A 27,610-nucleotide genomic window follows, 5' to 3' on the forward strand; every position below is an offset into this window, starting at 1 on the left:
GGCTGTATATTTATTCACTAATTTTTCACATGATCTTTAATGAAAACTAGCCAGGAGCTTACATGATAATAATCACTTGTACATCTGGCAGCAATGCAGGTTCAACTGCCTCCAGGTTTAATGTATTCACTTCTATTAAGTGTATCTCTGTGTGTATCTATACATATGTATATCTCTAACACACACACACACACACACACACACACACACACACACACACACACACACACACACACACACACACACACACACACACACACACACACACACACACACACACACACACACACACACACGCGCACACACACACGCACACACACACACGCACACACGCACACACACGCACGCACGCAGATATGCGTGTGTCCACACACATCTCCAGGAACCAGCCTATATTAGTTGTCGAATAACCAGGTACCTATTTACTGCTAGATGAACAGGGGCGTCAGGTGAAAGAAACTCAGGCCATTTGTTTCTGCCTCGACGGGGGATCGAATCCGGAGCCTTAGGACTACGATCTCCGAGCGTTGTCCACTCAGCCGTGAGACCCTGTATTAGCTGTGTGTGTGTGTGTGTGTGTGTGTGTGTGTGTGTGTGTGTGTGTGTGTGTGTGTGTGTGTGTGTGTGTGTGTGTACTCACCTAGTTATGCTTACAGGGGATGAGCTGCGGCTCTTTGGTCCTGCCCAGAGTGTGTGTGTGTGTGTGTGTGTGTGTGTGGAGGGGGGGGGGCTAACAGGTCATTCCCGTGCTGATAAACAGCCAACAGATTAGGGATTGGGGTGAGTCAAGTGGATTTCCCACAAGGTTAGGTTTAAATAGGGCTCTTAAGTAAGTATAACACACATTTATTTATAATTTAGTCCTCCCCCCCACACACCTACCTTAGTCCTCCCCCCCACACACCTTAGTCCTCCCCCCCACACACCTACCTTAGTCCTCTCCTCCACACACCTACCTTAGTCCTCTCCTCCACACACCTACCTTAGTCCTCCCCCCCACACACCTACTTTAGTCCTCCCCTCCACACACCTACCTTAGTCCTCCCCTCCACACACCTACCTTAGTCCTCCCCCCCACACAACTACCTTAGTCCTCCCCCCCCACACACCTACCTTAGTCCTCCCCCCCACACACCTACCTTAGTCCTCCCCCCCACACACCTACCTTAGTCCTCCCCCCCACACACCTACCTTAGTCCTCCCCCCCACACACCTACCTTAGTCCTCCCCCCCCACACACCTACCTTAGTCCTCCCCCCCACACACCTACCTTAGTCCTCTCCTCCACACACCTACCTTAGTCCTCTCCTCCACACACCTACCTTAGTCCTCCCCCCCACACACCTACCTTAGTCCTCCCCCCCACACAACTACCTTAGTCCTCCCCCCCACACACCTACCTACCTTAGCCCTCCCCCCCACACACCTACCTTAGCCCTCCCCCACACTGACCTTAGCCCTCCCCACCCCACATTTCAGAAGCAGTTACTCAACTAACCAACCTTTAAGCATCATTCCACCACAACAATGAACCAGCTACACAAATCATTGTTTACATCAGTATTTTATGGAGTTGGAATTCTTTCATAATTACAGCGGTTGATATTAATGTCGGCCTGAGGTCACTATGGCAGAGACGACAGTGACACAGTGTAGCAGTGACACTGTACTGGAGAGTCTCGACTTTGTAACAGTATTTACTTAGTGAAGTATTATTGAGGTATTTCAGTGTTAGGCAGCTCTCTTGTAGTGTAAATACTGGTGTCTGATAACTATCTACCCCCCCCCCTCCCTCCATCTTAGGTCATTACACACACACACACACACACACACACACACACACACACACACACACACACACACACACACACACACACACACACACACACACACACCGGATGACCTTTAACGAAACCAATAAACTGTGAATTATCTTTGCTGCTGGCTTATGACGTCACTTGTGCCAACACCTAAACTTAAAACCACAAAATATTGTCTTGAAGACAAAGCAGTCATGTGAAATACAATAAAACGGTTTTGTTATTGTTAAGGATACAATTGTAACTGGTGCCAGAGGTCACGTGGCGGGTGCCAGAGGTCACGTGGTGGGTGCCAGAGGTCACGTGGTGGGTGCCAGAGGTCACGTGGTGGGTGCCAGAGGTCACGTGGTGGGTGCCAGAGGTCACGTGGTGGGTGCCAGAGGTCACGTGACCCCGCGGGGTGCCAGTATGAATGATATGTGGGTAAGGTTATCAGGTGTGTGGGGTGAGTACTTGTCTATCAGTGACTATACGGGGGAGGTCTAGCTCTGCATCCCCGGCTCCTGGCCTCAGTGTAACTGTTGTGTTATATTCTGAATTCTTCTGACGTTCCAATTGTTGGTCGAATCTGGCCTTAGACTCGTGGATAGAGATGGCTTTCATTACTAATTCTTTCAGTGCATTCCTCGTGTTGATCGTCAGTATTGGGTATATATTATTTTCTGAATTCTTACTGAATTTACTTATTGAATTCTACCATACATTTCTTCCCCCTCACTACAGGAGTTTGTCATTGTCCTCCTCAACATTTTTTTTGGAGTGCTCCTGTCCAACCACTTGGGCTGGACGGTAGAACGATGGTCTCGCGTCCTGTAGGTCGGCGTTCAATCCCCGACCGTCCACAAGTGGTTGGGCACCATTCCTTCCCCCTCCCCCCTTGCGCCGTCCCATCCCAAATCCTTATCCTGACCCCTTCCCAGTGCTATATAGTCGTGATTGGGATAGAACCGAAGGTCCTCGACAAGAATGAACAACTGGGATTGTTACGCTTCTCGATGCTGTTTTGTTTTTGAGTTTATTACGTTGCTGCATCTTGGAAGACGTTTATGTGGTAGGCGGGGGAGGCGGGAGGTCCGGCCGGCCAGGTGCCAGTTACGGCGCTCTTGTCGCTAAGGGAGCCGGTCGGCCGAGCGGACAGCACGCTGGACTTGTGGTCCTGTGGTCCCGGGTTCGATCCCGGGCGCCGGCGAGAAACAATGGGCAGTGTTTCTTTCACCTTATGCCCCTGTTACCTAGCAGTAAAATAGGTACCTGGGTGTTAATCAGCTGTCACGGGCTGCTTCCTGGGGGGGTGGAGGCCTGGTCGAGGACCGGGCCGCGGGGACACTAAAAAAAGCCCCGAAATCATCTCAAGAAGGGTCAGCCCACCTCCTGAAGGCTTACCACCTTCTTGGGGTTGGTCCAGTGGGCCTGTAACACTCTTGTGGTCAAGGGTAACACGAGGTTAAAAGGTAAGGGTCAAAGATCAGACAAGGAAGGGAAGGGAACTGTCAGGGAAAGGCGCCCACTAACCCCCCAAAGGGTGGAAAGTTGGGTATTGTTGACTGGGAGGGAGTTAAAGAAAACGGTGTTGACACTTGCAAGAGGGGGAACTCTGCCAGTGGTTATCTTCTTGAGGTTATCTTGAGATGATTTCGGGGCTTTAGTGTCCCCGCGGCCCGGTCCTGGTCCTGGTTTGGCCAACCCGTTCTCGCACTTGCATATAGCCAATATTGGCTTATTTAATAAGTGCATATGTGACATACTAATTTATTGTGAATATTTTAGTTTACCTTGAAAAGCTTCATAGAAAACACCGACCTTACCTAACCTTCTTAGCATGTTAAGATAAGCATCTTATTGCTTCTTAATTACAATTATTACTTAACCTATTATAGGTTAAGTTTGGCACATCTCTCTAACACTATGTACAGGTAACTGGAGCAGTGCTAGACTCTGTGAACAGTGGTAATAATAAAAATAATAGAATAACATCAGTAAGAGAGGCATATAGTGAATGGTTGTGTACTTACTGGAGCACAACCAAGATGAAACACACAGTTAAGGAAACATGTCAATACTGAGGCTCCACGTGGAACAACGAAGGGGACATTCACACCAGGGACAGTATAGGCCTCTTCTGTGGCCGCTAATTGTGGTAGGCCTCTTCTGTGGCCGCTAATTGTGGTAGGCCTCTGCTGAGGCGTGTGTACGACACACACACACGCACGCACACGCATACACACGCGCACGCACGCCTTCATCATAGCTTTATCGATGTTTGACACAAAAACAAAGCCAAGATCCTCCTCGTGCCAAGAGTATTATTTTCTATTTGTACATCCTAATTTATCTGAATTTTTGTGAACAGATTCCATGTTGAAGAGTCAGGGGTGCAAAGCTAGGATGGTGGTGTGTGGTGGTGGTGGTGAGTGTGGTGGTGGTGATGATGGTGATGGTGGTGGTGAGTGTGGTGGTGATGGTGGGTGTGAGTGTGGTGGTGGTGGAAGGGTGTGGGTGTGGCGCCTCTATCGCCTGGTAAATCCTATCGGGATCCACCTTGACACGATGTTTACCCTTGTGAGAAGAAGAGCATTATCGACCCTCCAGACTCCGCTGGTGTGGTGCACAGACTATCACTCCCTCGGTGGGTAGGGCAGCTACCCTCCGCTGGCCCTATGGGTAGGGCAGCTACCCTCCGCTGGTCCTGTGGGTAGGGCAGCTACCCTCCGCTGGCCCTGTGGGTAGGGCTGCTACCCTCCGCTGGCCCTGTGGGTAGGGCAGCTACCCTCCGCTGGCCCTGTGGGTAGGGCAGCTACCCTCCGCTGGCCCTGTGGGTAGGGCTGCTGCCCTCCGCTGGCCCTGTGGGTAGGGCTGCTACCCTCCGCTGCCCCTGTGGGTAGGGCAGCTACCCTCCGCTGGCCCTGTGGGTAGGGCAGCCATCCTCCGCTGGCCCTGTGGGTAGGGCAGCCACCCTCCGCTGGTCCTGTGGGTAGGGCAGCCACCCTCCGCTGGCCCTGTGGGTAGGGCAGCCACCCTCCGCTGGTCCTGTGGGTAGGGCAGCCACCCTCCGCTGGCCCTGTGGGTAGGGCAGCCACCCTCCGCTGGCCCTGTGGGTAGGGCAGCCACCCTCCGCTGGCCCTGTGGGTAGGGCAGCCACCCTCCGCTGGCCCTGTGGGTAGGGCAGCCACCCTCCGCTGGCCCTGTGGGTAGGGCAGCCACCCTCCGCTGGCCCTGTGGGTAGGGCAGCCACCCTCCGCTGGCCCTGTGGGTAGGGCAGCTACCCTCCGCTGGTCCTGTGGGTAGGGCAGCTACCCTCCGCTGGTCCTGTGGGTAGGGCAGCTACCCTCCGCTGGCCCTGTGGGTAGGGCAGCTACCCTCCGCTGGCCCTGTGGGTAGGGCAGCTACCCTCCGCTGGCCCTGTGGGTAGGGCAGCTACCCTCCGCTGGCCCTGTGGGTAGGGCTGCTACCCTCCGCTGACTCTGTGGGTAGGGCAGCTACCCTCCGCTGGCCCTGTGGGTAGGGCAGCTACCCTCCGCTGGCCCTGTGGGTAGGGCAGCTACCCTCCGCTGACTCTGTGGGTAGGGCAGCTACCCTCCGCTGGCCCTGTGGGTAGGGCAGCTACCCTCCGCTGGCCCTGTGGGTAGGGCTGCTACCCTCCGCTGACTCTGTGGGTAGGGCAGCTACCCTCCGCTGGCCCTGTGGGTAGGGCAGCTACCCTCCGCTGGTCCTGTGGGTAGGGCTGCTACCCTCCGCTGGCCCTGTGGGTAGGGCAGCTACCCTCCGCTGGCCCTGTGGGTAGGGCAGCCACCCTCCGCTGGCCCTGTGGGTAGGGCAGCTACCCTCCGCTGGTCCTGTGGGTAGGGCAGCCACCCTCCGCTGGCCCTGTGGGTAGGGCAGCTACCCTCCGCTGGCCCTGTGGGTAGGGCAGCCACCCTCCGCTGGCCCTGTGGGTAGGGCAGCTACCCTCCGCTGGCCCTGTGGGTAGGGCAGCCACCCTCCGCTGGCCCTGTGGGTAGGGCAGCTACCCTCCGCTGGCCCTGTGGGTAGGGCAGCTACCCTCCGCTGGTCCTGTGGGTAGGGCAGCTACCCTCCGCTGGCCCTGTGGGTAGGGCAGCTACCCTCCGCTGGCCCTGTGGGTAGGGCAGCTACCCTCCGCTGGCCCTGTGGGTAGGGCAGCTACCCTCCGCTGGCCCTGTGGGTAGGGCAGCTACCCTCCGCTGGTCCTGTGGGTAGGGCAGCTACCCTCCGCTGGTCCTGTGGGTAGGGCTGCTACCCTCCGCTGGCCCTGTGGGTAGGGCAGCTACCCTCCGCTGGCCCTGCGGGTAGGGCAGCTACCCTCCGCTGGCCCTGTGGGTAGGGCCATAACATTTCCTATTAAAAGTATGGAAGAAGGTAGCATGTGACTGTGTACGGGTCTTTGTCCATTTGCATAAGAAACTCTTTATCTTCCTATTATTTTCATCAAATTAATTTATTAAAAGTTATATCAGGAATCAGACCCGTGTTTTCGCGAGGAACTGTCTTCTGCATCTCGTCTTGCCGGTCTGTGAACAAGAGCTTCCGAAGTTTGGTTCACCCTGTAGGGTGGTGTCTGGACCCTCGTCCCCGGACCAGTATTGTGTACTCACTACCTCCTATGTTTAGTACTGAAAGTCGTAATATATTTGTGGACTTGTATATAAAAGGTGTCGGGTATACCTGGTTGATACCTGGTTGATGGGGTTCTGGGAGTTCTTCTACTCCCCAAGCACGGCCAGGCTCGACATGTGGGTGGGTGGTATGTGAGCAGCAGTTAACAGGAGTTTGGCGGAGACACGAATCATTGTGAGATGATGATTGTGAGTTGAAATTAGTGGGGTAATAATGCAAATATCAGCTGTTGTTCCTGGCTGTCTTGGCCAAAACAATCTTCATTATTTCGGAAATTTGGAATAAGTGAATGTAGGAGGGAGGTTTCCGCAGACTTTCTGGAATTGTTTAACTTCGGTTCATGGCCCTGTATGATTAAACCATCCTGGTAGATGGTTAGGTTATCTTGAGATGATTTCGGGGCTTAGTGTCCCCGCGGCCCGGTCCTCGACCAGGCCTCCCTTTTTGTTACCCCCCCCCAGGAAGCAGCTCGTAGCAGCTAACTCCCAGGTACCTATTTACTGCTAGGTAACAGGGGCATCAGGGTAAAAGAAACATTTTGCCCATTTGTCTCCGCCTCCACCGGGGATCGAACCCGGAACCTCAGGACTACGAATCCGAAGCGCTGTCTACCTAGCTGTCGATCCCAGTAGTCAGGGCAGGAGAAGCCAGGGTGAACACAAGCGGTCGTCATCCCAACACCTGTCATGCCATCACGTCAACACCTGTCATGCCATCACGTCAACACCTGTCAATGCCATCACATCAACACCCGTCAATGCCATCACATCAACACCTGTCCTACAGTCACAGGTGTTTTCTGGCATGAGAGACGAACGGTGGTCGCAGTATTGATTCTGGTAACTTAATTATTGTCTAATCTGAAACTGCGTGAAAGAGTCGAATTAGGATATCGATGTTTAAGGAACCTTATCATCGTAAGTAAGCCTCAAGGTCACTTTCTTATGGTTTATTGGTTATCTGGTCCATGATAACTGGACGTGTTTTACACCATGGAGGTGATGTTGGTCTCTTAGTGCTTAAGGTGGTGGAGGTCGACCTCGTGCTGAGGTTAATGGGGGGGGGGGGGGGGAGGGGTTGAAGTGGTAGCTTGTGAGGTGTTAACTTGGGTATAGTTCTATTTTTAATATAGAATATGATCTATATGCCAGTGTGAGTGAGTTGAGTGAATGGAAAAGTAATATGTGATGATGGTCGTGTGTGTGTGTATGTACATATTGGTGTGTGTGTGTGTGTGTGTGTGTGATGCTGCAGGCTAGGTAGGACGCATGCGCGGTGGGAAGAACAATTACTTGTTGTTAAGGTCGAAGTTATGAAGCCTGACACGTGAGTCCATGCTTGTGGTGGTGGGGGGGGAGACACGTATGGCGTGTAAGGGCATGACAGGTGTGGGGGTAGACATTCATGGGTAGATATAGCAGAGTTGGAGTAGTTGTTGCTCCTCTGGCAGGTGTGTGGTAGGGCTCCATGCTGCCTAACGTCACCATTCCCCTCCCAGCTACCAAGCTGGTCACTCCACCACACCAAGAATCAGAATTCATTCCGCTCACGCTCTCATCCGGAATATCGAACCCTTGATACACTTAAACACACACACCTCGAGTCCATGACAACTTAGCAAGTCACAAACATTCAAAACATTCCTTGGCATCCAGGATGGTGCTACTTGAAGGTTCGAAGAGGAGTGTGAGGTGGAGGTGGGGGTAGGGAGTGGGTCTCAGTCGTGCACCGCTGCCTGACACAGCAGGGTTTGGGTGGTGGTGGCGGCTAAGGAAGGTGCTCATCACTACCTACCTCTCACACACCTCTAGTGGGATGCCTCATGTTAGCGAGTCGTGTGAGCACTTCTGCTTCCTTATCTCCCAAGTAAGTTGCCAACCTCTTTATGGTAAACTGACATTATTCTGCAAGGTAAACACTGAATCCTCGTCGTTTTCTGTAATAGACCGTGGAATTCCGACGTTCATCAGTAACTAAGAATTCTCACGTGTTTTCAAAACGAAACTTATAGCGCACTGATTAACATAAAGCCATAGAGCAGTAGGTACTAGAGCAGGGCTCTAGTGGAAACTCCTCGTATATAAGGTGGGGAAGTTTGTGTCGCACGAAGGGTATTCTGCCAGACCTTCCGCTCAGTAATGAAAATTTATATCGCGAGCTTTACCTCCACAAGGCTGAGCAAGGGAGAGGTTTTAGGACACTGGATCGGGTCACATGCCATTGGCCCTCATTCACTGACTCGTGAAACATTTCCAGTGTTCTACAGTGTTCTTCACTAGTCCAGGGGTGGGTGTATCCCTCGTGAACATGTAATGTTACATGTATTCAATGGTGTTGTAGCAAGAATGTGGTGCGACAGAATATAGTGAAACTAATGGCAAGAATGTGGCCGAGATGTTAGCACTGATGGCGCGCTGGCTACGTCAATAGTTCTTGGCGCCTGTTAGGGTTCATTACCAGGGGCCAGATTCACGAAAGCACTTACGCAAGCACTTACGAACGTGTACATCTTTCCTCAATCTTTGACGGCTTTCGTCACATTTATTAAACAGTTTACAAGCATGAAAACTTCTAATTCAACTGTTGTTATTGTTATAAACAGCCTCCTGGTGCTTCGGAGCTCATTAACTGTTTAATAATTGTAAACAAAGCCGCCAAAGATTGAGAAAATCTTGACAGATTCGTAAGTGTTTCGTAAGTGCTTTCGTGAATCCCAGGACAAGAACCTTACGAACCACTATCAGTGCCGTTGTGTTCGACGATAAAGGGTCTCGATAAGAGTTCACTGACCGTTCGTGTTACTGAATGTGTGTGTGTGTGTGTGTGTGTGTGTGTGTGTGTGTGTGTGTGTGTGTGTGTGTGTGTGTGTGTGTGTGTGTGTGTGTGTGTTGTACACACATCACTTGATCTTCATTGTTGCGTATGGTGAAGAAGTTAAGATGGTGAGGATGGTGGGGTGGGGAGTGGCAATTATTGGTTTATGTAAAGTGGCTCCGTGGTTTACCTGGTCCCTCACACTGCTGTTTTGTTGTGTTCCACACCCTCACACTGGTGTCTTGTTGTGTTCCACACCTCACACTGGTGTCTTGTTGTGTTCCACACCCTCACACTGGTGTCTTGTTGTGTTCCAGACCTCACACTGGTGTCTTGTTGTGTTCCACACCCTCACACTGGTGTCTTGTTGTGTTCCACACCCTCACACTGGTGTCTTGTTGTGTTCCACACCCTCACACTGGTGTCTTGTTGTGTTCCACACCCTCACACTGGTGTCTTGTTGTGTTCCACACCCTCACACTGGTGTCTTGTTGTGTTCCACACCCTCACACTGGTGTCTTGTTGTGTTCCACACCTCACACTGCTGTCTTGTTGTGTTCCACACCTCACTCTGGTGTCTTGTTGTGTTCCACACCTCACACTGGTGTTTTGTTGTGTTCCACACCCTCACACTGGTGTCTTGTTGTGTTCCACACCTCACACTGCTGTCTTGTTGTGTTCCACACCCTCACACTGGTGTCTTGTTGTGTTCCACACCCTCACACTGGTGTCTTGTTGTGTTCCACACCCTCACACTGGTGTCTTGTTGTGTTCCACACCCTCACACTGGTGTCTTGTTGTGTTCCACACCTCACACTGGTGTCTTGTTGTGTTCCACACCCTCACACTGCTGTCTTGTTGTGTTCCACACCTCACACTGGTGTCTTGTTGTGTTCCACACCTCACATTGGTGTCTTGTTGTGTTCCACACCTCACACTGGTGTCTTGTTGTGTTCCACACCCTCACACTGGTGTCTTGTTGTGTTCCACACCCTCACACTGGTGTCTTGTTGTGTTCCACACCCTCACACTGGTGTCTTGTTGTGTTCCACACCTCACACTGGTGTCTTGTTGTGTTCCACACCCTCACACTGGTGTCTTGTTGTGTTCCACACCCTCACACTGGTGTCTTGTTGTGTTCCACACCCTCACACTGGTGTCTTGTTGTGTTCCACACCCTCACACTGGTGTCTTGTTGTGTTCCACACCCTCACACTGGTGTCTTGTTGTGTTCCACACCCTCACACTGGTGTCTTGTTGTGTTCCACACCCTCACACTGGTGTCTTGTTGTGTTCCACACCCTCACACTGGTGTCTTGTTGTGTTCCACACCCTCACACTGGTGTCTTGTTGTGTTCCACACCCTCACACTGGTGTCTTGTTGTGTTCCAGACCTCACACTGGTGTCTTGTTGTGTTCCAGACCTCACACTGGTGTCTTGTTGTGTTCCACACCCTCACACTGGTGTCTTGTTGTGTTCCACACCCTCACACTGGTGTCTTGTTGTGTTCCACACCCTCACACTGGTGTCTTGTTGTGTTCCACACCCTCACACTGGTGTCTTGTTGTGTTCCACACCCTCACACTGGTGTCTTGTTGTGTTCCACACCCTCACACTGGTGTCTTGTTGTGTTCCACACCCTCACACTGGTGTCTTGTTGTGTTCCACACCCTCACACTGGTGTCTTGTTGTGTTCCACACCCTCACACTGGTGTCTTGTTGTGTTCCACACCCTCACACTGGTGTTTTGTTGTGTTCCAGACCTCACACTGGTGTCTTGTTGTGTTCCACACCTCACACTGGTGTCTTGTTGTGTTCCACACCCTCACACTGGTGTCTTGTTGTGTTCCACACCCTCACACTGGTGTCTTGTTGTGTTCCACACCCTCACACTGGTGTCTTGTTGTGTTCCACACCCTCACACTGGTGTCTTGTTGTGTTCCACACCCTCACACTGGTGTCTTGTTGTGTTCCACACCCTCACACTGGTGTCTTGTTGTGTTCCACACCCTCACACTGGTGTCTTGTTGTGTTCCACACCCTCACACTGGTGTCTTGTTGTGTTCCACACCCTCACACTGGTGTCTTGTTGTGTTCCACACCCTCACACTGGTGTCTTGTTGTGTTCCACACCCTCACACTGGTGTCTTGTTGTGTTCCACACCCTCACACTGGTGTCTTGTTGTGTTCCACACCCTCACACTGGTGTCTTGTTGTGTTCCACACCCTCACACTGGTGTCTTGTTGTGTTCCACACCCTCACACTGGTGTCTTGTTGTGTTCCACACCCTCACACTGGTGTCTTGTTGTGTTCCACACCCTCACACTGGTGTCTTGTTGTGTTCCACACCCTCACACTGGTGTCTTGTTGTGTTCCACACCCTCACACTGGTGTCTTGTTGTGTTCCACACCCTCACACTGGTGTCTTGTTGTGTTCCACACCCTCACACTGGTGTCTTGTTGTGTTCCACACCCTCACACTGGTGTCTTGTTGTGTTCCACACCCTCACACTGGTGTCTTGTTGTGTTCCACACCCTCACACTGGTGTCTTGTTGTGTTCCACACCCTCACACTGGTGTCTTGTTGTGTTCCACACCCTCACACTGGTGTCTTGTTGTGTTCCACACCCTCACACTGGTGTCTTGTTGTGTTCCACACCCTCACACTGGTGTCTTGTTGTGTTCCACACCCTCACACTGGTGTCTTGTTGTGTTCCACACCCTCACACTGGTGTCTTGTTGTGTTCCACACCCTCACACTGGTGTCTTGTGAGCAAGAGAGCAGTGTGAGGTGTGGAAATTCATGAGAAAACAGAAGTTCAGAGCCTTCAAATGCAATTTGTTTGGAAACATTGTTTCAATTACTAAAAAAAATCTTCAAGATTTACTAAATTCCCGTCATTAGAAGAATCTGCACAATTCATAAAGTGCAGAGAGTAAAACATTAGACAAATTTAAATTAGAAATGTTGCATTAGATTGATTTTAGTAATAGATGTAATTTCTTAAAGTGGAGATTTGGAGCTCAGTTTGGAGGCAACAAATGTATTACCTTGAAAGGCAAACTATAATATTTTGGGGTTAGTGACAGGATTATGGAATATATCTTATAGAGAATGAGGTTCTGAAATTATAGAATGGCATGAACAAATCCACAAGGGCCGTGACGAGGATTCGAACCTGCGTCCGGGAGCATCCCAGACACTGCCTTAATCGACTGAGCTACGACAAAACTACGGTATAAAATGTCATTTGCAAAAGAATGTGGAGTGTCTAAAACGTTTGATATAATACCAGAATTAATAGTATTTTCATCTACATAATCGTGCGAGTCATTGTGTTTTGTTGTTAATGTTTGTCAACACCTCCAAAGGATACCTGATCAACCAGGCTGTGACTCATACGTCAGGCTGCGAGCAGCCGCGTCCAACAGCCTGGTTGATCAGTCCAGCAACCAGGAGGCCTGGTCGACGACCGGGCCGCGGGGACGCTAAGCCCCGGAAGCACCTCAAGGTAACCTCAAGGTAAGGTAGGTTGTCAAGTGTAAATATATAAGGTTTAACTTGTTGATGACACTAATACCACGTGGCTAGCTCTCAAAACACCCAAATACAAGTCCGATATAAAATAGTCCATCCTCGGATGAAGCTATGTTAGTAAACATAGAGAGAGAGGAGAACTCTGAATCCTGTACCCTGAGAGAGAATCCCATACAACACTGAAATCAATATTTTAATTTCTGTCAGAATTCTTGGACAAATCCCACCTACTCACCTCTCTCTTCCCGGCCGCTGTACACACCTCAAAGCCGTGTGTATCGATGATCAACATACCTCAAAATGACTACGAAAATCGCAAATGAACTCAGAAATGTATCAGATTTGCAACCTTTGCAAAGAGAGACAACTTGATTGTCCTTTTTTCCGTTTTATTTCCGTTTAAACTTAGACTTATACTTAAACTTAAACGTACATTGCTTCGACAAGAAGCAATGTACATCCTCAAGAGAGAATTAGATTATTATCTTCAAGAAGTGCCGGATCAACCGGGCTGTGGTGGATATGTGGGCCTGCGGGCCACTCCAAGCAATAGCCTGGTGGACCAAACTCTCACAAGTCAAGCCTGGCCTCGGGCCGGGCTTGGGGAGTAGAACAACTCCCAGTACCACCCCTGTAGGTTCCACCTACACCTCTGTAGGTGTTCCACCTACACCCCTGGAGGTGTTCCACCTACACCCCCCTGTAGGTGTTCCACCTACACCCCCTGTAGGTGTTCCACCTACACCCCCTGTAGGTGTTCCACCTACACCCCTGTAGGTGTATCTCCCTGTAATATTATCTCCCCGGCGCCACCCACCGTTGTAACCCAAGACCAGATGAACCTCTCTTCATATATTGACTTTTTCCTAATTACGCGAATCCTGGATGACAGACAAACAAGAAATTTTGGCTCTGATTTGAGCCGTATTGGACTCAGGATATTAGGCTTCCCCGAGGAAAAACATGGAGTATGAAATATTGAATGGTTTGTGTGTGTGTGTGTGTGTGTGTGTGTGTGTGTGTGTGTGTGTGTGTGTGTGTGTGTATTAGCTATTGACAAAAATCAATATTTATTGACTAATTAGTTTTTATTAATAATTAGCTATTAAAAATCAATATTAGCTAGTGACAGAAATAACAGAATGGCTTGACGTATCATGTAAAATAATCCAGCTTTCGGCACCAGGAAAACACTGATACTCATTTGAATTTTTTTTTACGATTTCTGTGTTTTCATTATCGGTGTCGTAAGAAAGAGAATTGAGGGAGCATAGAGACCTTGCAAACGTCGTGATGGGAAACCATCTTAAATCATAAAACTACCAAACACAAGGAACAAAACGATTGATTATCGAAGTCTGCTTGAAACAAGCAACTCTGTGGAAGGTCAGAAAGAGGATGCAGACATTTCAAAGATGGAAAAAATTAACAGAAATGTTTAAACATACAGACAATATAATCTTTAAACAGGGTGATTGAATACATAGAGCCGTTGCTGAACCACTCGTACCAAACTGGAGAAATTTAATTGGAACAGAAGCCATGCAAGAGATAAAGAATTATCCAAAATATTTTTCCACATATTGGAAATTAAAATTCAAAACCACCGTCAGTATTGGAGTCATACTTACAAGTGAAGGTTTATACACAGAGGATGACAAGGATATTAGTGAAATATTATTATTTAATAATAGTATATTATTAAATATAAGATATGATTATTAATTAAGGATATTAGTGAAAGCCCAAAGGATCAGTATGAGGCTATGTTTAGCATTCTCAGAAGACATGAAAGTGGAAGATCAGAACAACCTGTTTATTAAAAATAAATACAGAATTTGAACTGATATAAAGATGAACACAGGAGATTTGAAAGGTAAATTTACAACAGGCCCATGCACTCAGCTCCGGGTCCATTACACATGAAGATGACACCAAAATCAGCATGCTAATTACTTCTACAAAAGACATTGCTAAAGTACAAGCTGAAATCAATAAAATCTTCGATTGGACAACGGAAAATAACATGATGAATTTCAGGTTTTTAGTCACGTTAAAAAATCAGAAGTTAGATTAAATCAATTGTAAAAAGACTCAATTAAATCTCCTCATAGTTGGAAATGTTGTCATCCCAGGTAGCTGAAAAAACGAGTCTACCTTGAGAGTTACTCTACCAGACTTAACCTAACTAAGAGGCCAAAGAGATGGACGTGGAAATATATATATACGTAAAACAATTGGTTAAATATGACAAGACATTTAATTAATTAAATTAAGAATATGGGCAGTGAACACGAATATAATTAGTGACTTGACATGGGATGTGGAGAGTTTGCTGGAGGCGTGAGGCTCGCTTCAGAAGAGCTTGAGCTCACTTGAGCTGAAGAATTCGTGAAGGGAGGGCGCGCTCCGTTTGAGCCCCTGGTGAAGAAGAACCCCTGTTTGATATACCTTCAAGAGGAAGGAAGTGGACAGACGTCTCGACTGAGGAATAAGGTGGGAGGCGTGTCAGCTCAAGTCATGACCTGCAGACGGTGTTATGGAGCAGTTAAAGCAGTTCTGTGGGTAGCCTGAGGCGCCCTGAGTGTCGCCGCGCCGCCAGTGAGGACCAGCGAGGGAGCCAAATTGTGTGGTAAGCATTTTAAACAGTTTACATTGATTGTCTGCAGTTGGTCGTGTGCCCAGCGACCATAGGAAGTGTTTATCGAGATATTAGACATATTGTGTTAAGGCAGAAAGCCTAAATAAGAGAGCTGGTCCTCCCATCTTCACTGAGGGGAGGAGCAGCACATCCTCTCCTGCCGATAGCTTGCAGGTGACTGACCAGCTGGCAGCCTGGGGCGGGCGGCCCGCCCGGGGGAGTGGAGAATGGACCCGCCCGGGCGTGGGGGAGTCCTAACGGCAGGCAGGAGGCAGAGGAATGTCGAGTGGAGACATTTATTATATAGTTTATTTTCATTATATGTTTACAGAGGTTTAAATGTTTAAACATTTTTATTGGCGTGTCGATGGGTTGGAGGTTTGTTCTGAGGAAGGAGTTGATGGGAATACTGAGACCAGAGAAGCAGCTAAGGAGCTGGTCGGCCGAGCGGACAGCACACTGGACTTGTGATCCTGTGGTCCCGGGTTCGATCCCGGGCTCCAGCGAGAAACGATGGGCAGAGTTTCTTTCACCCTATGCCCCTGTTACCTAGCGGTAAATAGGTACTTGGGTTATTAGTCAGCTGTCACGGGCTGCTTCCTGGGGTTGGAGGGTCGACGACCGGGCCGCGGGGACGCTAAGCCCAGGAATCACCTCAAGGTAACCTCAAGGTAAGGTGTCACTGGAGTCCAAGGGAAACTTGGTGGTGTAGCAGCCTGATAGAGCTGTGGAGGATCCTGGTAGATAAACCTGTAATAACCTGATGTCAGGGTAGTGAACTCCCAGATGTGGGAAGGAAGTTCTTATTGACTACTTGTAGGGAGTTGGTAGTGTTTGATTGTCATTAGCGTGCAAGACGCAGTGAAAGGTGGGTGATTGATTATCATTTCTAAGCCAAGGAATATTTATACTGAAATTTATCGAATTACAACTGTAGGCTGGATTACCTGCAGAGATCTATGTATATATATGTTCTAGGGCTGATTATGCCATATTTGGTTTACAAGGTTTAACACTCTAGGTGAGGTTGATAGTGCCGTAATTGTTTTACAAGGTTTAACCCACTCGGTGTGGTTGGTAGCATAAGTGGCAAGCCAGGAGTTGGGCTACCACTTGGGGTAAGCGATTAATAGTCCTGATGGTTTTGAACTACAACCAGGTTATAATATCAAAGTGTAGAGGTTTATATATTCCCATATATTGTATGTGCATGATTTGTGTATGTTCTGTATTGTTATTAAATGTTTGTTATACACCCTTGCCCTTGTCCCAGTGACGCTTCCCAGAAAGCAGAACGGAGAGAGAGCACGAACGAACGAACGAACGAACGCACGCACGCACGCACGCACGCACGCACGAACGCACGAACGAACGAACGAACGAACGAACGAACGAACGAACGAACGAACGAACGAACGAACGAACGAACGAACGAACGAACGAACGAACGAACGAACGAACGAACGAACGCACGCACGAACGCACGAACGAACGCCCGCCCGCCCGCCCGCCCGCCCGCCCGCCCGCCCGCCCGCCAGCCAGCCAGCCAGCCAGCCAGCCAGCCAGCCAGCCAGCCACAGCGGTGGACAGGGTAGTACAGAATAATAATTCAAACGAGAAGGGGATTGACGAGATAATTTTCCTGATCATTTTATCAACATTTGTGTTGATAAACGTAGTGTTTGAGGCTCGTGTTTGTCTGGTGTTGTGTACGTCATGTTATATATTACCTCGTTGAAGCCCATTACACACACATCACAATAGCGTGATGTATCAAATGAACAAATGGCAGACGAGTAAGGCAGCGTCTGGGATGATCTCGGACGTAGGTTCGAATCCTCGTCACGGCCCTTGTGGATTTGTTCACCTCGTTGAACATCTTGACGTATTGTGTTGCGAGGATTGTGTTGATTGTCTTCACGGAAGGATCAGGTGAATCCTTTCCCTGGTGACAATCATTGACCTCTAATACTGGGTCCTTAAGGAGGCAATTCTTCAAGTTATTTTGCCTATTAACTCGTATGATTTTTATTTCTTAGGTTCCCAGATCCCATTTTTTGTGTCTTTAAAAATGATCTTGATGATGATCTTGTGTTTTGGGTGTGGGGCGTCCCTATGGAGTGTTGGGGGGGGGAGATAGGGATCTTCTTTCCCTATAGGGATAGGATCTTCATAGGGGGATCCTATGAAACGTTAGCTCCCTAGGCTCCTCTGTGGTTTTCATAGGAATTCTCTTGTAAAAAATTGTATGTCACTTGACTGGTTTAAAAAGTGTTAATAGTTAAAAGTTGTAAGAGTGTATAGTGTTTTGCGTTATTTGTGAGGTAAGTGTTGTGGTGGTGTTGGGTGACTGTCAATATTGGCGTCGTGGAGTGTCTTGCCTTCACGTGTGTGTGTGTGTGTGTGTGTGTGTGTGTGTGTGTGTGTGTGTGTGTGTGTGTGTGTGTGTGTGTGTGTGTGGTGACGCCACCTTGGGGTGCTTGTGTGTTCTGTGGCATGTTAGCCTGTCCTTCCTCCCTCTACCCTATCTCTTCACGTCAGCCCTCCACCCTAGCCCTTCACGCCAGCCCTCCACCCTAGCCCTTCGTGCCAGCCCTCCACCCTAGCCCTCCACCCCTAGCACTCCACTCCTAGCACTCCACTCCTAGCACTCCACTCCTAGCACTCCACTCCTAGCACTCCACCCTAGCCCTCCACCCTAGCCCTTGAGGTGGTCCCGAGGATCCACTTCCCAACGCCCTCGTGTCTGACAGGCCTCCTGGTTGGTTGATTGGTCTGATCAACCAGGCTGTTAAACACCGCTGATCGCAATCTGACATGTGAATTACTGACCAGTTGATCAAATAACCCCTTGGAGGAGGTGATGTTCTCCGAGTACCGCGAGAGATCGGCCAGTTATGTCCCCATTTAATGGGCGGAGACTTGACATCTTAGGGGCGCGCTCCCTGATGTTAGTAGAACTATTTCTTAGCGTACCTATTGTACCCCCGGGTTTCAATTGAGGCCCCTTTTTTGCCTGTCTCGCCAGCCCTCCTGGTGTAGCGAGGAGGTAATTCTGTGCGCTGGTTTGGACGCTCTACTTCGGATATTTTCCCTTGACCCCAGTCCTTGACCCCAGCCCTTCGTAGTGTGTATGTGGTGTATATATCAGTGTATATGGCGGGTCTAGACGCCACTAGAGGCAGTGTAGGTGGTGTATATTATTGAAATATTGTATTATACGGATTTAATACGTAAAGTTTGTATCAAGTGGTGAGTTTGGGGTGTGGCAACAGGTTGTGATATGAATGGGTGTGGCAACAGGTTGTGATCTGAGTGGGTGTGGCATCAGGTTGTGATCTGAGTGGGTGTGGCATCAGGTTGTGAAGGTGAGGCTGGGTGAGGCAGATGGGGTGGCTAGTTTTATCTGGTGATAGCGTGACATTTGAGAAGGACCGTTATTGATTATCTGCCTGACCTGCCCTCCAAGGACCCCCCCCCCCCTCCCTCCCTCCCTCCTCCCAGCAGACAGCAGATTCCTACGCTATCAGGAGAAGCAGACAGGTGTATGAGGATGAGTCCTATCTTTGGTGAAGGAATGGAAGCTGTGTGGTGCAGTGTAAGTGGAGATGTCATGAATGGATCGTGGTAACGAGTGGAGTGCCGCAAGGGTCGGTACTGAGACACGCGAGTGTGTGTGTGTGTGTGTGTGTGTGTGTGTGTGTGTGTGTGTGTGTGTGTGTGTGTACTCACCTAGTTGTGCTTGCGGGGATTGAGCTGTGGCTCTTTGGTCCCGCCTCTCAACTGTCAATCAACTGGTGTACAGGTTCCTGAGCCTATTGGGCTCTTATCATATCTACACTTGAAACTGTGTATTGGGTCAACCTCCACCACATCACTTCCTAATGCATTCCATTTGTCAACCACTCTGTGTGTGTGTGTGTGTGTGTGTGTGTGTGTGTGTGTGTGTGTGTGTGTCAGTAACCTGGCCAGAAATTGGCCTCTTCATATCAGTGTTTGCAGGCGATGTTAAACTAGTGAGAAGAGTCAGAATAAAGAGAGATTAGGGTACCTGGCAGATGGATCTGGTCATTAGCAGATGTGGACTGAAAAATGACTGCTAGTCTTAACCCAGGCAAGTGCAAAGGTATAAAAATTGGAACAGGAATCAGAAGACCAGTGCTGCAGAATATGACGGAGAGAAAACAGATTGTTTAATAAGGAAAGCAGACACACCTGGGAGTGGACATAACCCTAAATCTGAGGTCAGAAGCCCACATTAGCAGCATAGCAGCAGCAGCAGCAGCAGCAGCATAGCAGCAGCAGCATAGCAGCAGCAGCATAGCAGCAGCAGCATAGCAGCAGCAGCATAGCAGCAGCAGCAGCATAGCAGCAGCAGCATAACAGCAGCAGCAGCAGCATAACAACAACAGCAGCAGCAGCATAACAGCAGCAGCAGCAGCAGCATAACAACAGCAGCAGCAGCATAACAGCAGCATAACAGCAGCAGCAGCATAACAGCAGCAGCATAAGGTATTCTGGCCAACATCCTTCACAAACTTGGATAAAGAGTCTTCCGGACCCTGTACACACCCGAGGCCAGACTCGCTCTTAACTATGCATCCCCGGCATATAACTCTCGTCTAAATAAAAATATATAAATGTTAGTGGGAAAACTAGAAAATGCCCAAACATACGAAACGAGACTCGTTCCTGAGCTGAAGGGTTTGAGCTACGAGGAAAGGCCGAATATTTCCACCCATAACTGCGAAAAAAAATCCCTAAACAAGGATTGCTTTTAAAACAAAGTCTGCCTATGTTTTCATATCAAAGGAACCAAATAAAATTAAAATAACGTTACTATGAATACAGATCATTGGAGAGACATAACTTTAAGATTCCCTTAAGTGTTCCTGTTTTTTATTTACATTTTCCGTTCTACGAGGCAATTTAATTGGTCATTAATCTAAATAGAACAGAACTGAAACACCACAGGTCTTGTCAACACGCGTCCCAGCAGTGACTCGATTAATCAGTGACTATTGATTAATCTTCACAATACCGGATTAATCTTCACAATACCGAACATACTGACCTTCCTACAGCACTACCAGCGTGCCCCCTCTCTCTGTCTTGCCTTTACATTAAAAACAAAACTGCGGATGGCAGTCAAAGGCGGAGTTTTATTGCCTAATTGTTCAAGCGAGGGTTTACCGGGCCGGGTAGTTGATAGTTTTGGTGGTGGTGGATTTTTAGTGCCTTGATTTTTTGCATTAAAAATGTGGCTGTCGAGACTGCTTGAAACAACCTGACATTAACACTGAGGCAGATGTGTAGCAGCAGCGTTGGTGGCTAGCCAGCGTCAGTAGCGGCGTTGGTGGCTAGCCAGCGTCAGTAGCGGCGTTGGTGGCTAGCCAGCGTCAACAGTGGCGTTGATGGCTAGCCAGCGTCAACAGCCAGGGGGTCACCGGGTACACCAAGCCATCTCCAGCCTCAATACACTAGTCTCGGGGGTCCAATGTTCTGGTGCTACGGAAATTTGGTTTGAAAATGTGACAGGTGTGTTTTGTGAGTTGTTTGACGTGTGGTTAGGCCACACGCCAAGCTTCAGGTCAGGCCTTGGGTTGGTTAGGCCACCGGACACTTGGGCAAACCCCCTAGCATTTATTTACTTATTTATTTAGTTTATATATATATAAAGGTACATTGGGTTTTGAGAGTACATGGCATTGGTGTTATTTTTTTTTCTACATTCTTACGTTCGTGTTTTTAAATTTGTAATAAAATGTTGTGGTGATTTTTTTTTCTTGTTTTTTGTTTTGACGATTTTGTGATGTGATAAATATTTTGAGGAAATTGAGTGATTAGTTGAGCAGTGAGTTGCCTTCCTGTTGGGGTTCCCTGGGTTCAACTTGTCAACCTGTCAAGTGCTCGTCTCTCTCTGAGCACCTGCCAGAGCTCGGTGAGATGAGGCAGCATCCCCCCCCCCCGTCATCTCGTTACACCCTGTAGCGCACATAGTGTCACATCATCTGGTTGCCCTGGCAACGGACCCCACACACACACACACACACACACACACACACACACACACACACACACACACACACACACACACACACACACACACACACACACACACGAAATGAACCACAGAGATATTAGAAAGAAATTTTTAGTGTCAGAGTGGTTGACAAATGGAATGCACATAGGAAGTGATGTGGTGGAGGCTGACTCCATACACAGTTTCAAGTGTATATATGATAAGAGCCCAATAGGCTCGGGAACCTGTACACCAGTTGATTGACAGTTGAGAGGCGGGACCAAAGAGCCAGAGCTCAACCCCCGCAAGCACAAATAGGTGAATACACGAGATAACATCTGTAACAAGCCGTCACTGGCAGCTATTTGCTTGTTTGAACGTTCATCCCCGTTTGTAGTCTGGTCGTATTCAGACCCGACACCACTTACGGGCTCACCATAGTCCGTGCTACTTGGAACTTTTTGTTCCAGGGAGCTAATCTACAACAACGAACACCTGGCAGCCTCGTCGGCCCCCCCCCCTTCCCCTCTAGTCCTGTTGTTGGTGAAGGGGGAGTGGGGGGGGGACGGGGGTATGGGGGGGGGGGCAAATGTGGAGTCGGGGAAAATAATCAATGCTCCCGTCCAAATCCTTGATCAATTAATAAGACGGAATTATTCCGCGTCTCTTTCATTAACTCAAATATTTCACTGATAATCTGGCACAACTCCACAGGGAAGGGTGCACAGAGAGGGAGGAGGAAGATGGGAAGGAGAAGGAAGATGGGAGGGAGGGAGGAGAAGGGTGAAAGATCGATGACAATTTCAGGATAATAAAGGAGAGGACTGGGGGGGGGGGGGGTAGGAGGCGTGACCAAAATAAGAACACAAATATTTGATTGATGGGTGTGAGGCGGTGAGTTTCCTTCCAGGAGGTCTTATAACATATATATGGTAATCCCGCATGTTTGGCGTCCCGAGGACATGGGGCCAGATTCACGAAGCAGTTACGCAAGCACTTACGAACGTGTACATCTTTCCTCGATCTTTGACGGCTTTGGTTACATTTATTAAACAGTTTACAAGCATGAAAACTTCCAATTCAACTGTTGTTATTGTTATAAACAGCCTCCTGGTGCTTCGGAGCTCATTAACTGTTTAATAATTGGAAACAAAGCCGCCAAAGATTGAGGAAAGATGGACAGGTTCGTAAGTGCTTGCGTAGGTGCTTTCGTGAATCTGGCCCGTGGCCTCTCAAGGAATGCCCAAGTAATGCCCTACTATGCAGGCGAGGAGCCACAATAACGTGGCTGAAGTATGTTGATCAGACCACACACTAGAAGGTGAAGGGACGACGACGTTTCGGTCCGTCCTGGACCATTCTCAAGTCCATTGTGCCCTACTACCACCAATATGGATACTTTATTAATAGTCCTTCTTAGACTCTCGGTATCCTCTGGGTCTACATCCCCTCTCAACAACACATGTACAGGTTAATGAGCCTTTTCTTAACGTGATCTGATAGCTTTTTCCCCCTTCCTGACAGCTGGGTGGGCAGCGCTTCGCATTCGTAGTCCTGAGGTTCCGGGTTCGATGTCCGGTGGAGGCGGAGACAAATAGGCAAAATGTTTCTTTCACCCAGATGCCCTGTTACCTAGCAGTAAATAGGTACCTGGGAGTTAGACAGCTGCTACGGGCTGCTTCCTGGGGGGGGGGGTGGAGGCCTGGTCGAGGACCGAGCCGTGGGGACACTAAGCCCCGAAATCATATCAAGATAACCCCAAGATCTCAAGATAACCTCCCGTCTAGGCTCTCTTTTCCTCCTGTTGCTATCTTTTTCGTCTATATTTCACGTCGTTCCCTACGGCATTTGAGTTTCTACAATTTCCTTTGTCCTTCTTAACTCTTAACGGCATACTTCTTACAGTCTCGCCTGTCACCTGGCATTCTTATCTTATTATTGACTTTCTCCGCCAGTCTTTCTCCGCTCTAATTGATGATGATCATTGACAATGATCAGTTATTTTCCATACAAACATAGGAAGTAAAGGAAAGCGCAGAAAGCCTCTTGTGTATACTTATATGTATATATCCACCCAAAGACATTCATGTGTAACTTACGCTTGATAAATGATATTATTTTTCTTAAGATTTTTATTTTTCTCTTGGGTGATCAATCATTTTCATTAACATCAGGGAGGGCCTCAGGAGAGAATTTAAAAAGTTCGAAGAAAATTTCAGGCCGAATTAAATGATGGAACTTTGATAAAGAAATTAAAAAAAAAATTACTTCGGGGAGAAGCTCTTATCGTGGAGGCCAGGTACACGGTGTGGCTCAGTCTGCTGCTGCTGCTGCTGCTGCTGGGGGAGAGGGGTGACATGATAGAGGATGGGGAGGAGGGGAGGGGGAGCTCATTAACAGTGTGTTTGATGTCGGAGCGGCTAGAGAATAATAATTGATGGGACAATAAAATTTTGGACATCAAAGGGGGTTGGACGAGTAAGAATATTGAAGGAATTATTCATTTTGTCGTTTCCTGTCAACTTACTGGGCGGGCACCTGGTATATTGGTGACCCTTGACCCCTGTACACCTGCAGGGGAGGAAGCCAGAGGGTCAATGTGTATATATATATGTATTTCCATGTATTTCGCACCTGTTGTGACTTAACAGCCTGGTTGACCCGACACAAGGTAAGCAGGTAGTACTGTACACCCTCAAATTACAAGTAGATGTAATTAGACGTAGCTAATTAACCTTTTCTTCCTCCTCAGGGTCGATCATGTTCCATGTCCGGCGGCGGCCTGCGGACCACGGCCCCCGCAAGCGGAAGAAGAAGCCGGTGAAGGGCGCAGGCAGCGGGCCAGGGGGCGATGCCCTTGATCACCACCGCTCCAGAGACCCCTACTTCCTGCCTGACAGGCTGCCCTTCCTTGTTGAGCTAGGTCCTGGTGAGTGTACTGCGCTTGTTGGGGGGGTCCTGGTGAGTGTACCCGGCTTGTTGGGGGGTCCTGGTGAGTGTACCCGGCTTGTTGGGGGTCCTGGTGAGTGTACCCGGTTTGTTGAGGGGTCCTGGTGAGTGTACCGCACTTGTTGGGGTGCCCTGGTGAGTGTATCCGGCTTGTTGAGGGGTCCTGGTGAGTGTACCGCACTTGTTGGGGGGTCCTGGTGAGTGTATCCGGCTTGTTGAGGGGTCCTGGTGAGTGTACCCGGCTTGTTGGGGGTCCTGGTGAGTGTACCCGGTTTGTTGAGGGGTCCTGGTGAGTGTACCGCACTTGTTGGGGTGCCCTGGTGAGTGTATCCGGCTTGTTGAGGGGTCCTGGTGAGTGTACCGCACTTGTTGGGGGGTCCTGGTGAGTGTACCGCGATTGTTGAGGTGGTCCTATAATAATATGCTACTTCGGAGATTGATAGTACCCGTTCTGTCCTGTCTGGCACCATTGAAAGTATCGTGGTGGGCGCCAGGGACGTCTGCCTGTTGCTCCTCACGTTAGGGATCCTCTATTGTCCGAGGAATAATTCTTTGTTTATGCTGAAATAAGGGTTCCCGAGCCTTTTAGTGTTAGTGAATGTATAGATGACACAGAATTTTCATAATCTGTAATAACATTAGGAGTTGCGCGTGTCTTAGTGTTCTGAGAGGAGATATTACTATGGTACCGAGGTCTTGAATGTCCAAGAATCGGGGCCAGGAGTCGTCAAGCCACTTAACGCAACCACCTGCGAAACCTGTACATCTTTTAACAGTCGTGGCAACTTTGTTGACATTTATTTGACAGCTTAAGAGCTTCGAAGCATCACGAGGTTGTTTATAACAATAAACGACCTGGTGAGGTTGTTTATTGCGGTAAGTTTGACGGGGTATGGGGTGCTTGGGAGGGATAGCCTCGCCCAACTCTGCATGAGGTACGGTCTGAGGTGTGGGATGGACATAGACTGATCGCAGCATGCACAAGTTTAAAGCTTTAAGAATAGTCTGTCTCTCTCTCGTTGTTTATAACAATAAACAACCCAATAAACTTGGGTTGTGAAGTTTCCGCAACTCGTAAAGTGTTTAATAAGTGTAAGTTTGAAGGAGTCAGGTAAGCGGTTCTGGGTTGCCGCAAGGTTGACGGGGTGCGAGAAGCTTGACATGGGGTTGGGTTAGGTTATCTTGAGGTTATCTTGATGATTTCGGGGCTTTTAGTGTCCCCGCGGCTCGGTCCTCGACCAGGCCTCCACCCCCCAGGAAACAGCCCGTGACAGCTGACTCCCAGGTACTTATTTTACTGCTAGGTAACAGGGGCATAAGGTGAAAGAAACTCTGCCCATTGTTTCTCGCCGGCGCCTGGGATCGAACCCAGGACCACAGGATCACAAGTCCAGCGTGCTGTCCCCTCGGCCGACCGACTCCCACAAGGTTGGGTTAGGTTAGAGAGAAATCTCGTCTAGAGGCCAAGGTGGTATTTACTGAGCAGCAGCAGCAGGACCGTGTGATGGGTGATAACGAAGAGGCTAATGGAGGAACAAACTACGCCCCCCCCCCGGGGCCACCGGGGGACGCTATTAACCCTAGCGTCATCACCAAGTCATCAGAGTGGTGATGACCGGTCTACAAATGCCGCGAATATCATCACTCTCACAATCCACCCATAGTGACTACCCGAGCTTGGGTCATGGCGCCGATACGTGAGCTGCCACACTCCTGAGAGCTCTGGCTGCCACACTCTTGAGAGCTCTGGCTGCCACACTCTTGAGAGCTCTGGCTGCCACACTCTTGAGAGCTCTGGCTGCCACACTCTTGTGAGCTCTGGCTGCCACACTCCTGAGAGCTCTGGCTGCCACACTCCTGAGAGCTCTGGCTGCCACACTCTTGAGAGCTCTGGCTGCCACACTCTTGAGAGCTCTGGCTGCCACACTCTTGTGAGCTCTGGCTGCCACACTCTTGTGAGCTCTGGTTGCCACACTCTTGAGAGCTCTGACAGCCACACTCTTGAGAGCTCTGGCAGCCACACTCCTGAGAGCTCTGGCAGCCACACTCCTGAGAGCTCTGGCAGCCACACTCTTGAGAGCTCTGGCTGCCACACTCCTGAGAGCTCTGGCTGCCACACTCCTGAGAGCTCTGGCTGCCACACTCCTGAGAGCTCTGGCTGCCACACTCCTGAGAGCTCTGGCTGCCACACTCCTGAGAGCTCTGGCTGCCACACTCCTGAGAGCTCTGGCTGCCACACTCCTGAGAGCTCTGGCTGCCACACTCCTGAGAGCTCTGGCTGCCACACTCTTGTGAGCTCTGGCTGCCACACTCCTGAGAGCTCTGGCTGCCACACTCCTGAGAGCTCTGGCTGCCACACTCCTGAGAGCTCTGGCTGCCACACTCCTGAGAGCTCTGGCTGCCACACTCCTGAGAGCTCTGGCTGCCACACTCCTGAGAGCTCTGGCTGCCACACTCTTGTGAGCTCTGGCTGCCACACTCTTGTGAGCTCTGGCTGCCACACTCTTGTGAGCTCTGGCTGCCACACTCTTGTGAGCTCTAGCTGCCACACTCTTGTGAGCTCTGGCTGCCACACTCTTGTGAGCTCTGGCTGCCACACTCTTGTGAGCTCTGGCTGCCACACTCTTGTGAGCTCTGGCTGCCACACTCTTGTGAGCTCTGGCTGCCACACTCTTGTGAGCTCTGGCTGCCACACTCTTCTGAGCTCTGGCTGCCACACTCTTGTGAGCTCTAGCTGCCACACTCTTGTGAGCTCTGGCTGCCACACTCTTGTGAGCTCTAGCTGCCACACTCTTCTGAGCTCTGGCTGCCACACTCTTGAGAGCTCTGGCTGCCACACTCTTGTGAGCTCTGGCTGCCACACTCTTGTGAGCTCTGGCTGCCACACTCTTGTGAGCTCTGGCTGCCACACTCTTGTGAGCTCTGGCTGCCACACTCTTGTGAGCTCTGGCTGCCACACTCTTGTGAGCTCTGGCTGCCACACTCTTGTGAGCTCAGGCTGCCACACTCTTGTGAGCTCTGGCTGCCACACTCTTCTGAGCTCTGGCTGCCACACTCTTCTGAGCTCTGGCTGCCACACTCCTGAGAGCTCTAGCTGCCACACTCTTGAGAGCTCTGGCTGCCACACTCTTGTGAGCTCTGGCTGCCACACTCTTGTGAGCTCTGGCTGCCACACTCTTGTGAGCTCTGGCT

At 49.6% G+C, this 27,610-nt stretch overlaps 1 protein-coding gene across 9 annotated transcripts in view; it reads left to right on the forward strand.

Annotated features, from left to right (window-relative positions):
• LOC123745666 (afadin) overlaps positions 1–27,610 on the forward strand; it is a 356,634-nt gene that overhangs the window by 172,264 nt on the left and 156,760 nt on the right. For 8 of the 9 annotated variants that reach the window (XM_069312044.1, XM_069312042.1, XM_069312045.1 and 5 more), the window contains one exon: positions 24,222–24,398. In XM_069312044.1, coding sequence (XP_069168145.1) covers positions 24,222–24,398 — 177 coding nt within the window. Of the gene's footprint in view, positions 1–8,162; positions 8,319–24,221; positions 24,399–27,610 lie in introns of those variants that run through there. The other variant, XM_069312051.1, reaches the window with a different exon arrangement.

The sequence above is a fragment of the Procambarus clarkii genome, chromosome 71 (genome assembly GCF_040958095.1).
Source record: "Procambarus clarkii isolate CNS0578487 chromosome 71, FALCON_Pclarkii_2.0, whole genome shotgun sequence".
NCBI lineage: Eukaryota > Metazoa > Arthropoda > Malacostraca > Decapoda > Cambaridae > Procambarus > Procambarus clarkii.